This window comes from Moschus berezovskii, chromosome 9 (assembly GCF_049115385.1).
Source record: "Moschus berezovskii isolate FMDL1 chromosome 9, NW_MosBer_1.0, whole genome shotgun sequence".
NCBI lineage: Eukaryota > Metazoa > Chordata > Mammalia > Artiodactyla > Moschidae > Moschus > Moschus berezovskii.
The window spans coordinates 67,862,302-67,876,504 of NC_142468.1; the positions used below are offsets into that span (position 1 = coordinate 67,862,302).

At 44.3% G+C, this 14,203-nt stretch overlaps 1 protein-coding gene across 1 annotated transcript in view; it reads right to left on the bottom strand.

Moving 5' to 3' along the window:
* RTF1 (RTF1 homolog, Paf1/RNA polymerase II complex component) overlaps positions 1–1,131 on the bottom strand; it is a 46,143-nt gene extending 45,012 nt beyond the window's left edge. The window contains exon 1 of the mRNA XM_055436236.2: positions 907–1,131. Coding sequence (XP_055292211.2) covers positions 907–1,116 — 210 coding nt within the window. The 5' untranslated portion in view covers positions 1,117–1,131. The remainder of the gene's footprint in view (positions 1–906) is intronic.
* Positions 1,132–14,203: the final 13,072 nt, after the last annotated feature.

Genomic DNA, 14,203 nt, shown 5'->3' on the forward strand with positions numbered 1-14,203 from the left:
ATATAATTTGTTCACTAAACATGGGGGAAAACTCTTTGAATCTTCTGCTATCACTGAAGCACTGCTACAAAGGACAGCTTCCTCCCTATAGTATCTTCCAGAGTATATAAACAGTTCAAGCAACCCCAAGACAGTGAGACCTAAAGTTAGTTTCAATGGCTCCTGAACATCTTTCAAGTAGAAAGAATTCTGGCATGCTGCATGAAAAGGGCCAAGAGACCCCGCCACAGTCCCTCCATGCCGCCCTAGATATTTCTACACTTATGCCCACTTTCCTCCCCGCAAGAGCTTTCCTGGGTCTGACAACTCAATGGGGACCCTTAACAAACACAAACCACCCTAGCTGCCAAGTAGATTCGTGTCCACAGCTAAGTATTCTTCGCCAAGCACGGAGGTTCCCCTCCATTCTGTTCACACCCTCGTCTGAAAAACTTCATCTTCCACAGCCTGCACCTTCTCGGCCTCCCTCTCCCGCCCCCCACTCCCTGCACCGCCCCACGATCACCCATGCACCACCTCCAAAACCTCCCAATCTCCCGGGTTGGCGAGCGATACTTTCTCTCTCTCCGTGCCCGAATGGCCTGGCCTGCAGCCTGCCGCCCCGATCTGGCCGTGGCAGACCAAGGATTCCTCCAGTTCCCCCAGTCCGAGGCCCACCAGCCTGGCCCCTGCCCCGCCTCCCCGCCCAAGGCGCCAAGTCCTCCGGGCTCCGTCTCCAGGCCCCGGCCAGACTCCAAGGGCCGCGGGCACTGCGGGGAGGACAGAGGGGGCGGCAGCGGCGTTCATGACACGAGGCAGGCCGGGCGCTCCAGCCAGGAGGCCCGGGGCCCGACAGGCTCCCGACTCCCATGGCCGGGACTCAGCCCTCCCGCTCCGCTGGCCCGCGCCTCCGCGGCCTGTCCTAACCTGATCCAGGTTCTCGTCGCTGCCGCTGTCCTCCGTGTCTGAGTCGATCACGACGCGGCCTTTCCGCTTCTTTACCATCGTGGTCCCCCGGCTTCCACGCCGGACGCCGCCCGGACTCCCCTCTTGCCCGCCTGCCAGTGGGACCGCCACTGCCGCCGTCGCCGCCGCCGCCGCTGCTGCTGCTCGACCCACACAAAGGCGACCGCGCATGCGCGCTCCGCTCCGCCCCTGGCCCCGCCCCCCGCTCGGCGCACGCCGTTCGCCGGCGCCCTGAGCCCCGCCTCGCCCCGCCCCCGACGCAGCGTGGGAGGCGGGGACACCCGGCTGAGTTCCGGGCGGTGAACTGCGGTCGCGTACCCATCGCCGGCAGCTGGAAGCTCTGGGTGTGTCTCTGCTGCGGGGCCGAATCTTTATGTGCTGCCTACTTGTCTCGGACTGGAACCGCAAGCATCTGGGGCTGCTCTAAGGAGCTTTTCGACTCTCCGACACTGATGGAGTCTCGAGGGCACCGTTAGGGCTGCCCGCCTGAAAGACAAATCGTCTGGACCACGCTGAGGGCACCTGTTGTGGAACGAAACCTGCCTACTTGGGCTGTGCGAGTGACAACTTATCTGGGACCTGAAGGATGCATCTGATTTACCCAAAAAAAAGAGTAGAGGGAAGGGTATTCCAAGCAGAGAACCGTTTGGTCAAAGACATACCGATAATATAAGAGGTTGGGTTCAGGGAACTGAAAGTTCATTATGGCCGAACAGAGGGCATGGTGTGTGGGGATGAAACTGTGGAGGCACGCAGCGGCCAAATCATTAAGATCCTAATAGCTATATTAGGAAGTTTTAAAATCTTTGGTATTGAAAGATTCTAAACTGTAAAACGACATTATCAGATTTGTGTTTTTAAAAAATTACTCTGGCTGCAGTGTGGCGAGTGAATAAAAAAGGAAGGAGATTAAGGCAGTAAAACCACATAGGCTGTTGAAGGCATTTTGGCAAAAGATGATAATCCCCTGAACTAAGGAGAGTGAAAGTCGCTGAGTCGTGTCCTACTCTTTTCGACCCCATAGACTATACATACGCGAAATTCTCCATTCTCCAGATCAGAGTACTGTAGTGGGTAGCGGTTCCTTCTCCAGAGGATCTTCCCAACCCAGGGGTTGAACGCAGGTCTCCCGCATTGCAGGCAGATTCTTTACCTCCTGAGCCACCAGGGAAGCCAGAACTAAGGAAGAAGCAGTGAAATTGGGAAGAAAGGGATGGCTTCTGGATAATTTGAAAGGTAGAATGACCAGGACTTAAAGGTTAGTTGGGAAAGGGAAAAGGTGATGTCCCAAATACAAATGATACTCAGGTTCTGGTTTAGGAAGCTGGTGGTGAGTGGGTCCTTCATGGAGATAAGGAACACAAGTGGAGAGGATGTTTGGGAGACTGGGTGTGTAGGAAATCAGTTCAGTTTTATGCCTGTTGAGGGCAGCTGATAAAAAGAACAACTTCACAGTGATTTCTTTGTGGGATTTGGAATATAAGGTAGGGAGCATCAGAAACAATAATTTGAAACTGTTCTCAAAAGTTTTTGGAGTTCATTAATTCTTTATTCTGGTTGTGAACTTGAGAGTTAGACGTAAGGCTTCCCTAAGTGTTACTGAAAAGTGTTCAGAATTAAGGTAGAGAAAACAACTCAAATAAGGCCCAACTACCTCTACTCCAAAAACCTTGTCCTAAGAGAAGTCCCCTAGACTTCTCTTCACCCATGGCCAAGGTGACCCAAAATGACCAGTTTACCTCCCTTGTTTCTAGCTACCTCAAAGGCTGGTGCCCTTCTCTGAGGACTGTCTTTAAATCTGTGAATAAAAGAAAGCTATAATATAATCAGTGACCCTTGACTGCAATTAAGAAAGATGGGTTCTTTATTTGAGTGAAATCTATTGATTTTTCAGCAAGGGGTCTTCTAAAGCATTGTGGACTGGACTTAGCCCATGTTGAGACAAAACTGTGTCTGAAATGAATGAATGAACATTCTGTACTCTTAATTTCCTCTTGAGTTGGCTTCCCAGGGAACCCAACCTGTGAAAGTTTCCCATTTGTAAAATGAAGATAATGATAATATCTGCCTCTTTGGGTTTTGCTAAGGTATAAATTGGGCTTTTCAGGTGGCTTAGTGGGTAAAAACAGAGAAGGCAATGGCAAGCCACTCCAGTAGTCTTGCCTAGAAAATCGCATGGACAGAGGAGCCTGGTGGGCTGCAGTACATGGGGTCGCTATTAGTCAGACACGACTGAGCAACTTCACTTTCACTTTCACTTTTCACTTTCACACATCGGAGAAGGAAATGGCAACCCACTCCAGTGATCTTGCCTGGAGAATCCCAGGGACAGCAGAGCCTGGTCAGCTGCCGTCTATGGGGTCGCACAGAGTCGGACACGACTGAAGTGACTTAGCAGCAGCAGCAGCAGCAGCAGCAGCAGCAGCAGTGGGTAAAGAACCCGCCCACAATGCATAAGACCTAGGAAACCACAGGTTCAAACCCTGGATCAGGAAGATCCCCTGGAGGCAGGCATGGCAACTCAGTCCAGTATTCTTGTCTGGAGAATCCCGTGAGTGGAGGAGCCTGGTGGGCTACAGTTCATGGGGTCACAAAGAGTCGGACATGACTGAAGCTACTGAGCACATAGAACACACAAGGTATAAATTACTTAACATATAAAAAAGTGCTTAAAATGCTTCCTGGTAAAGAGTAGGTACTCAATAAATGTCTATAATTGTATAATTGGGGAGGTGAATTACAGTAGAGTGAGTAGGGGCTGGAGGAATAGTGTTGGAAATAGGAAATTTTTGCTTTTACCACAATACTATGGTATTGTGTGAACTTATTACACTGAATATGAATTTTTCATCATTTATTTTTAATTTTAATTTTTTATTTTTGACTGTGCTTGGTCTTCATTGCTGCACACAGGGTTTTTCTAGTTGCTGTAGCAGGGGCTACTCTAGTTGTGGTGGGCAGGCTTTTCATTACAATAGCTTCTCTTGTTGCAGAGCACGGGCTCTATGGTGCCCAGGCTTCAGTAGTTGTGGCACATGGGCTTAGTTGCCTCTTGGCATGTGGAATCTTCCCAGACCAGGGATCAGACCCTTGTTCCCTGCATTGGTGCGGATTCTTAATCACTGGACCACCAGGGAAGTCCTTATAACTTAAAAATGTTTTGGGGGAAATAGAATATTTTTTTAAATTATAAAAAAGTAAATTTAAGGGCAGGGCATAAAGGAAAAAATATTATGTAAAATTCTACCATCCCAAGATATTCATCCTCTCTTTATCAAAACAAACAAGATTGTTTGCACATGTATATATTTGTTCAACCTGTATTTATCAAACACCTACTATATACCTGAGTTCAGACGCTGAGCTAGACACTGAATAAGATGAATAAGTCACCAAGACAAGATCCCTGCTCTCAAGAGCTTATATTATTCACACATACACATTGCAAAACACATGCACATTTAAAGTGCTATGAAGATTCTGTTTCAAGTAGACCACCCCAAAGGCCAAAACAGATATTTTTAACATCTGTTGTTTTTGAGAAAATGCAAAATGACAAAAATTACTATGGATTCCTAATCCCCAATGTGTGGTATTAGTAGGTGGGGCCTTTGGGAGGTGATTAGGTTATAAGGGTGGAACTCTCATGAATAAGATTAAGTGCCCTATCAAAGAGACACCAGAGAGCTTTCTCACCACTTCTGCCAGGTGAGGATACTACAGAAAGATAGCAGTCTACACCAGAAGAGGGTCCTCACTAGAACCCAACCATGCTGGAAGCCTTATCTTAGACTCCCAGCTTCCAGAACTGTGGGAATTATATTCCTGCTGTTTAAATGCAAAAAAAAAAAATACTATGAATTCATTAAACATTTTAAACAAACCTGTATCCTTTTCCTTACAACTGTATCTAAAAATATATTAAAAGTCATACAAGTAGGTATGTAAACTTTGAGAGAAGGACTGGGAAATCATTACTGTGTAATTTGCCATGCTGTTGTAGAGTCCTCCTTTTGGTGACCTGACCATCTCTTAATGAGTTCAGGGTCTGAAAACTGAGCCAGATCTAAAAGTGGACAAAGGATGGTCACCGTCCACTGGGACAACTGTCCTCAGCCCCTGGTCACCCAACCTTAATTTCTTCTGATTAAAAATTGAGGAGTACACTTGTTGTTTATCTATTTATATTCTGTTAACCATTTCCATGATTCTCTGAGGGTCAGGTTTCTGCAGCTGTCATTCTGACCTTTCCACTCTTCATAATAATTGCATCTGCCTGGCTTCTTGCAATTAAGTGTTATTACCTGACTTCTTGTTTCAAAACCCTATCGCTCCCCTTGCGGAACCCAGTTTTCCAACAGCTGCTCCTACTGTCAGTCCTAGCCCATAAAGGAAAACCACAACTGAACTTTCAGAGATGCTGGTGCACCCCTTAGTATCACATTCCTTAGAGTCTTGATGAATTCACAGGTCTCCTATTGGTCTTCCCATAGAACACGATCATTCTGTGGGATTTCTGACCTTAAGTACATCCACCTCATGCTGACTTCTCTAAAATTTTTAATCTCTTCTTATACTATATGTCTTGGCAACTCTGGCATTTTTTATCTCATGTAGGCTATAACGTTTTCCATGCCTCTAAGAACCATCCTTATAACAAATTTGTACCATTTCCTGGGGTCCTTGGCAGAGTGATAAATTCTGTGATTTAGAGTGCTTCCTGGAGAAGGCAGTGGCACCCCACTTCAGTACTCTTGCCTGAAAATCCCATGGACAGAGGAGCCTGGAAAGCTGCAATCCATGGGGTTGCTGAGGGTTGGACACGACTGAGCGAATTCACTTTCACTTTTCACTTTCATGCATTGGAGAAGGAAATGGCAACCCACTCCAGTGTTCTTGCCTGGGGAATCCCAGGGACAGGGGAGCCTGGTGGGCTGCCGTCTATGGGGTCGCACAGAGTCGGACACGACTGAAGCAACTTAGCAGCAGCAGCAACAGCAGAGGCTCAGTCGGTAAAGAATCTGCCTGCAGTGTAGGAGACCTGGGTTCAATCCCTGGATTGGGAAGATCCCCTGGAGAAGGAAATGGCAACCCACTCCAGTATCATTGCCTGGAAAATCTCATGGACAGGGGAGCCTGGTGAGCTGCAGTCCATGGGGTCGCAAAGAGTCGAGCCCGACTGAGTGACTAACACTTACTTACACTTAATCCAATTTTGCACTGAGGAGTTCATGATCTGAGCCACAGTCAGCTCCCAGTCTTGTTTTGGCTGACTGTATAGAGGTTTTCCATTTTCTGCTGCAAAGAATATAATCAGTATGATTTTGGTATTGACCATCTGGTGATGTCCATATGTAGAGTCGTTTGCTGTGTTGTTGGAAGAGGGTGTTTGCTATGACCAGTGTGTTCTCTTAGCAAAAATCTGTTACACTTTTCCCTGCTTCATTTTGTGCTCTGAAGGCCAAACTTCCTGTTACTCCAGGTATCTCTTGACTTTCTACTTTTGCATTCCAGTTCCCTATGATGAAAAGGATGTCTTTTTTTGGTGTTAGTTCTAGAAGGTCTTGAATATCATCATCAGTTCAGTTCAGTCCCTCAGTCATGTCTGACTCTTTGTGACCCCATGAATCACAGCACGCCAGGCCTCCCTGTCCATCACCAAATCCTGGAGTTCACTCAAACCCATATCCATCGAGTCGGTGATGCCATCCAGCCATCTCATTCTCTGTCGTCCTCTTCTCCTCCCGCCCCCAATCACTCCCAGCATCAGAGTCTTTTCCAGTGAGTCCACTCATTGCATGAGGTGGCCAAAGTATTGGAGTGTCAGCTTTAGCATCAGGCCTTCCAGTGAACACCCAGGATCGATCTCCTTTAGAATGGACTGGTTGGATCTCCTTGCAGTCCAAAGGACTCTCAAGAGTCTTCTCCAGCACCACAGTTCAAAAGCATCAATTCTTCGGCGATCAGCTTTCTTCACAGTCCAACTCTTACATCCATACATGACCACTGGAAAAACCATAGCCTTGACTAGGTGGACCTTGGTTGGCAAAGTAATGTCTCTGCTTTTTAATATGCTATCTAGGTTGGTCATAACTTTCCTTCCAAGGAGTAAGCGTCTTTTTATTTCATGGCTGCAGTCAACATCCACAGTGATTTTGGAGCCCAAAAAGATAAACTCTGACACTGTTTCCACTGTTTCCCCATCTATTTGCCATGAAGTGATGGGACCAGATGCCATGATCTTAGTTTTCTGAATGTTGAGCTGCAAGCCAACTTTTTCACTCTCATCTTTCACTTTCATCAAGAGGCTTTTTAGTTCCTCTTCACTTTCTGCCATAAGGGTGGTGTCATCTGCATATCTGAGGTTATTGATATTTCTCCTAGCAATCTTGATTCCAGCTTGTGCTTCTTCCAACCCAGCATTCCTCATGATGTACTCTGCATATAAGTTAAATAAGCAGGGTGACAATTCAATTTCAGCTTCTTCAGCATTACTGATGGGGACACAGACTTGGATTACTGTGATATCCAATGGTTTGCCTGGGAAATGAACAGAGATCATTCTGTCATTTTTGAGATTGCGCCTAAATACTGCATTTCTGACTCTTTTGTTGACTATGAGGGCTACTCCATTTCTTCTAAGGTATTCTTGCCCACAGTAGCAGATATAATGGTCATCTGAATTAAATTCACGCATTCCAGTCCATTATAGTTTGCTGATTCCCAAAATGTTGATGTTCACTCTTTCCATCTCCTGTTTGGCCACTTCCAATTTTCCTTAATTCGTAGACCTAACATTCCAGGTTCCTAGGCAACATTGTTCTTTACATCATCAGACTTTACTTCTATCACCAGTCACATCCACAAGTGGGTGTTGTTTTCACTTTGGCTCCTTCTCTTCATTCTTTCTGATGTTATTTCTCCGCTCTTCTCCAGTAGCATATTGGGCACCTACCAATCTGGGGATTTCATCTTTCAGTGTCACATCTTTTTGCATTTTCATACTGTTCATGGGATTCTCAAGGCAAGAATACTGAAGTTGTTTGCCATTCCCTTCTCCAGTAGACCACATTTTGTCAGAACTATCCACCATGACCCATCCGTCTTGGGTGGCCCTACATGGCCTGGCTCATAGTTTCATTGAGTTAGACAACGCTGTGATCTGTGTGATCAGACTGGTTAGTTTTCTGTGATTGTGGTTTTCATTCTATCTGCCCTCTGTTGGATAAGGATAAGAACTGGTGGAAGCTTCCTGATGGGAGGGACTGGCTGTGGGGGAATCTGAGTTTTACTCTGTTGGGTGGGGCCATGCTCAGTAAATCTTTAATCCAATTTTCTTTTGATAGGTGGGACTGTGTTTCCTCCCTGTAGTTTGGCCTCAGGGGTCAAATGGCTGTAATGGTGACCTCTTTCAAAAGGACTTATGCCAGGACTGTTGTATTCAGTGCCCCTGAACCCATGGCAGGCCACTGTTGACCCACGCCTCCGCTGGAGACCCCAGGACACTCACAGGCAAGTCTGACTCAGTTTCTTGTGTGGTCACTGCTCCTTTCTCCTGGGTCCTAGTGTGCACAAGGTTTTGTTTGTGCCCTCCAAGAATCTGTTTCCCCAGGCCTGTGGAAGTTTTATAATGAAATCCCACTGGTCTTCAAAGTCAAATTCCCTGGGGGTTCTCAGTCCCTTTGCTGGCTTCTCAGGTTGGGAAATCTGTTTTGGGCCCTAGAACTTTCTTAAAAGTGTGAGAATTTCTTTGGTATAATTGTTCTGCAGTTTGTGGGTCCTCTGCTCTGCACCTCTAGGGTGGAGCTAATGGTGACCTCCTCCAAGAGGGCTTGTGACACATGCCGCATGTCCGAGGTAAGAAAAAGAAATGCATCACCGGCATTTACATTCTTTTTTTATGCCGGTGATGATTATGTTATGATTTTATTAACATTGATAATGAGAGCAAAAAAAAAAAAAAAAGAAAAAGAAATGCAAAAAGGCAAAATGGTTGTCTGAGGATGACTTACAAATATCTGAGAAAAGAAGAGAAGCAGAAGTCAAAGGAGAAAGGGAAATATATACCCATATGAATGCAGAGTTCCAAAGAATAGCACTGAGAGATAAGAAAGCCTTCCCCAGTGATCAGTACAAAGAAATAGAGGAAAACAATAGAATGGGAAAAGCTAGAGATCTCTTCAAGAAAATTAGAGATAACAAGGGAACATTTCATGCAAAGATGTGCTCAATAAAGGACAGAAACAGTATGGACCTAACAGGAGCAGAAGATATTAAGGAGAGGTGTCAAGAATACACAGAAGAACTCTACAAAAAAGATCTTCAAGATAAGCACAATGATGTGATCACTCATCTAGTGTCAGACATTCTGGAACGGGAAGTCAAGTGGGCCTTAAGAAGTATCACTGCAAGCACAGATAGTGGAGGTGATGGAATTCCAGTTGAGCTATTTCAAATCCTAAAAGATGATGCTGTGCAAGTGCTGCACTCAATATGCCAGATAATTTGGAAAACTCAGCAGCAGCCACAGGACTGGAAAGGGTCAGTTTTCATTCCAATCCCAAAGAAAGGCAATGCCAAAGAATGTTCAAATTATTGCACAATTGCACTCATCTCACATGCTAGTAAAGTAATGCTCAAAATTCTCCAAGTCAGGCTTCAACAATATGTGAACCATGAACTTCCGTGTTCAAGTTGGATTTAGAAAAGGCAGAGGAATCAGAGATCAAATTGCCAACATCCGTTGGATCATAGAAAAAGCAAGAGAGTTCCAGAAAAACACCTACTTCTGCTTTATTGACTATGCCAAGGCCTTTGACTGTGTGGATCACAACAAACTGTGGAAAATTCTTAAAGAGATAGGAATACCAGACTACCTTACCTGCCACCTGAGAAATCTGTATGTCGGTCAAGAAGCAACAGTTAGAACCGGACATGGAACGATGGACTAGTTCCACATTGGGAAAGGAGTACGTTAAGGCTGTATACTGTCCCTCTGCTTATTTAGCTTATATGTAGAGTATATCATGAGAAAATCGGGCTGGAATCAAGATTCCTGAAAGAAATATCAATAACCTCAGATATGCAGATGACACCACCCTTATGGCAGAAAGTCAAGAGAAACTAGAGTCTCTTGATGAAAGTGAAAGAGGAGAGTGAAAAATCTGGCTTAAAACTCAGCATTCAAAAAACCAAGATCGTGGCATCCAGTCCATCACTTCATGGCAAATAGAAGAGGAAACGATGGAAATAGTGACAGACTTTATTTTCTTGTGCTCCAAAATCAGTGAAGATGGTGACTGCAGCCATGAAATTAAAAGGACACTTGCTCCTTGGAAGAAAAGCTGTGACAAACCTAGATTTACTTTGCCAACAAAGGTCTGTCTAGTCAAAACTATGGATTTTCCAGTCATCATGTATGGATGTGAGAGTTGGACTATAACGAAAGCTGAGGGCCCAAGAATTGACACTTTTGAACTGTGGTATTGGAGAAGACTCTTGAGAGTCCCTTGGACTGCAAGGAGATCAAACCAATCAATCCTAAAGGAAGTCAGACCTGAATACTCATCGGAAGGACTGAGGCTGAAATTGAAACTCTGATACTTTGGCCACCTGATGCAAAGAACTGACTCATTGGAAAAGACCCTGATGCTGGGAAGGATTGAAGGCAGTAGGAGAAGGGGACGACAGAGGATGAGATGGTTGGATGGCATCACCGACTCAATGGACATGAGTCTGGGCAAGCTCCAGGAGTTGGTGATGGACAGGGAAGCCTGGTGTGCTGAAGTCCATGGGGTCGCAAAGAGTCGGACGCGACTGAGCGACTGAACTGAGCTAGATCCAATTTTACAATCTGGTACCCTGATCAAGCATCCTTGGCTCCAGTCCCTTGCTTCTCTCCCAGTTCTTGCCATTACATGCTTGGCTAGTTCTTGCAGCTCCTTTGGAGTATAGTCCCTTCTTATCAGACCCAGTATGTCCTGTACTGGATTATATATGGTGTTTCAACCGTATTTATCAGCCTAGTATCCAGGAGGGAGATACAGGCAGATTTTGAGGAGAGTACATGCAGTGTTGCAGGGTACTGGCTTCTGCACTGTCTACAAGCAAGAGGTGAGGGATGGCGGGCCATTTCTATAGGTTCAGGGGGGTCAGAAGAATCTGGAAATTCAAGATCTTCAGAAGCATCAATCAGATATCCTCATTCCATGTTTTGTGATCCCATTATTTCCTAACCAGGACCCTTACCTGCGTTGCTTGGAAGTTTAACATTATTGAAGCTTAAACTATTCTGATGATAATCCTGGTCCTCACCTTTCCTTGCTGCCCCACAGCAGGTGTTTAAGCCCTTGTTATGTGCTGTTAAGGAAGCACTCTGGATTTCATAGGCTTCCATGGTGGCACAGTGGTAAAGAATACACCTGCAATGAGGAGATGAATGTTCAGTCCCTGGGCTGAGAAGAGCCCCTGGAGAAGGAAAATGGCAACTCACTCCAGTATTCTTGCCTGGGAAATTCCATGGACAGAGAAGCCTGGTGGGCTATTGTCCATGGGGTCACAAAAGAATCAGGCAGTGACTAAGCAACAACTGGATTTCATATTTAGCTTTCAGTAACAGTGTCAGACTTTATTTTTTTGGGCTCCAAAATCACTGCGGATGCTGATTGCAGCCATGAAATTAAAAGACACTTGCTCTTTGGAAGGAAAGTTATGACCAACCTAGATAGCATATTAAAAAGCAGAGACATTACTTTGCCAACAAAGGTCCATCTAGTCAAGGCTATGGTTTTTCCAGTGGTCATGTATGGATGTGAGAGTTGGACTGTGAAGAAAGCTGATCACCGAAGAATTGATGCTTTTGAACTGTGGTGCTGGAGAAGATTCTTGAGAGTCCCTTGGACTGCAAGGAGATCCAACCAGTCCATTCTAAAGGAGATCAATCCTGGGTGTTCATTGGAAGGACTGATGCTAAAGCTGAAACTGCAATACTTTGGCCACCTCATGCGAAGAGTGGACTCACTGGAAAAGACTCTGATGCTGGGAAGGATTGGGGGCAGAAGGAGAAGGGGACGACAGAGAATGAGATGGCTGGATGGCATCACCGACTCGATGGACATGAGTTTGAGTGAACTCCGGGAGTTGGTGATGGACAGGGAGGCCTGGCATGCTGTGATTCATGGGGTTGCAAAGAGTCGGTCACGACTGAGCAACTGAACTGAACAGAATCCAATTTCGCTCTCCTTGTAGTTATTATGCCTCCAGTATATATTTTTTGAAATATCATTGATTTACAATGTTGTGTTAGTTTTTGACATACAGCAAAGTTATTGAGGTATTTTTTCCATTATGGTTTATTTATTACAGGATGTTGAATGTAGTTCCCTGTGCTATACATTTATGTCTACAGAACGTAAACTCCTAATTTATCCTTCCCCCATCCCCTTTCCTCTCTGATAACCATAAATTTGTTTCCTATGTCTGTGAGTCTGTTTCTGTTTTGTAAATAAGCTCAATTGTATCATATTTTAGAGTGCACATATAAGTGATATCATATGGTGTTTGTCTTTCTCTTTCTGACTTACTTCACTTAGAGTGATAATCTATAGGTCCATCCCATTTTCCTGTGGCATTATTTCATTCTTTTTTCATAGCTGAGTAGTATTCCAGTGTGTGTATATATACACACATACATCTTCTTTATCTATTTATCTGTCAGTGGATGTTGCTTCTATGTCTTGGCTATTGTAAATAGTGCTGCTATGAACATTGGGGATGCATGTATCTTTTTTTCTTTTTTTAAATGTTTGTTTTATTTTTGGTTGCCCCATGAGGCATGTAGGATCTTAGTTCCCAGATCTGGGAGCACAGAGTCTTAACCACTGGACCACCAGGGAAGTCTTATCTTTTTAAAAATTTTTACTGAAATATAGTTGGTTTACAATGTTGTGTTACTTTCAGAGGTACAGCAAAGTGATTCTTTTTTTTTTTTCAAAGTGATTCATTTATACATATATATAAATATATATTCTTTTTTCACATTCTCTTCCTTTATAGTTTATTACAAGATATTGAGTATAGTTTCGTATGCTATGCAGTAGGTCCTTGTTGGTTATCTATTTTGTATATAGTACTGTGTATGTTTTAATCCCAAATTCCTAATTTATTCCTTCTCTCCTTTTCCTTTGGTAACCCTAAGTTTGTTTTCTATATCTCTGAGTCTATTTCTACTTTGTAAGTAAGTTCATTTATGTCATTTTTTTTATTCCACATATAAGCAATATCAGATAGTATGTATCTTTCTCTTTCTGACTTACTTTGCTTAGTATGATAATCTCTGGATCCATCCATGTTGCTGCAAATGGCATTCTTTCATTCTTTTTTATGGCTGAGTAATATTCCATTGTATACATATACTACATTTTTGTTATCCATTTATCTGTTGTTGGACATTCAGGTTGTTTCCATGTCTTGGATACTGTTCTTAGTGCTGCTATGAACAGAGTGGTGCATGTATCTTTTCAAATTAGAGTTTTGTCTGGAGGTATGCTTAGGAGTATGATTGCTAGAGTATTTGGCAATATTTTTAGTTTGTTGAGAAACCTCTGTACTGTTCTCTATAGTGATTGCACCAACTTACATTCTCATTAACAGTGTAGAAGGGTGCCCTTTCCTCCACACCCTCTCTAGCATTTGTTATTTGTTATTTTATTATTATTATTTTGGTTGCACCATGAGGCTTGTGGGGTATTATTTCCCTGACCAGGGATCAAACCTGGGGTCTAGCAGTGAGAGCATCAAGTCCAAACCACTGAATCGCCAGGGAATTCCCTGGTATTTGTAGACTTTTTAATGATGGACATTTTGAATGGTGGGGCTTCCTGGGTGTCTCACTGGTAAAGAATCTGCCTGCTAATACTGGACACACGGGTTCAATCCCTATGTTGGGAAGATCCTCTGGAGGAGGAAATGACAACTCATTCCAGTGTTCCTACCTGGAGAATCCCATGGACAGAGAAACCTGGCAGACTACAGTCCATGGGGTCACAAAAGAGTCAGACATGACTGAGCAATTGAGCATGTATGCACACAGGATTCTAACTGGTGTGAGATGATAGCTTGATTTGCATTTCTGTAATGATTAGCAGTGGTGAGCATCTTTTCATGTGCCTATTGGCCATCTATATGTCTTCTTTGGAAAAATATCTGTTTAGGTCTTCTGTCCATTTTTTGATTGGGTCATTTGGGTTTTGTTTCAAGT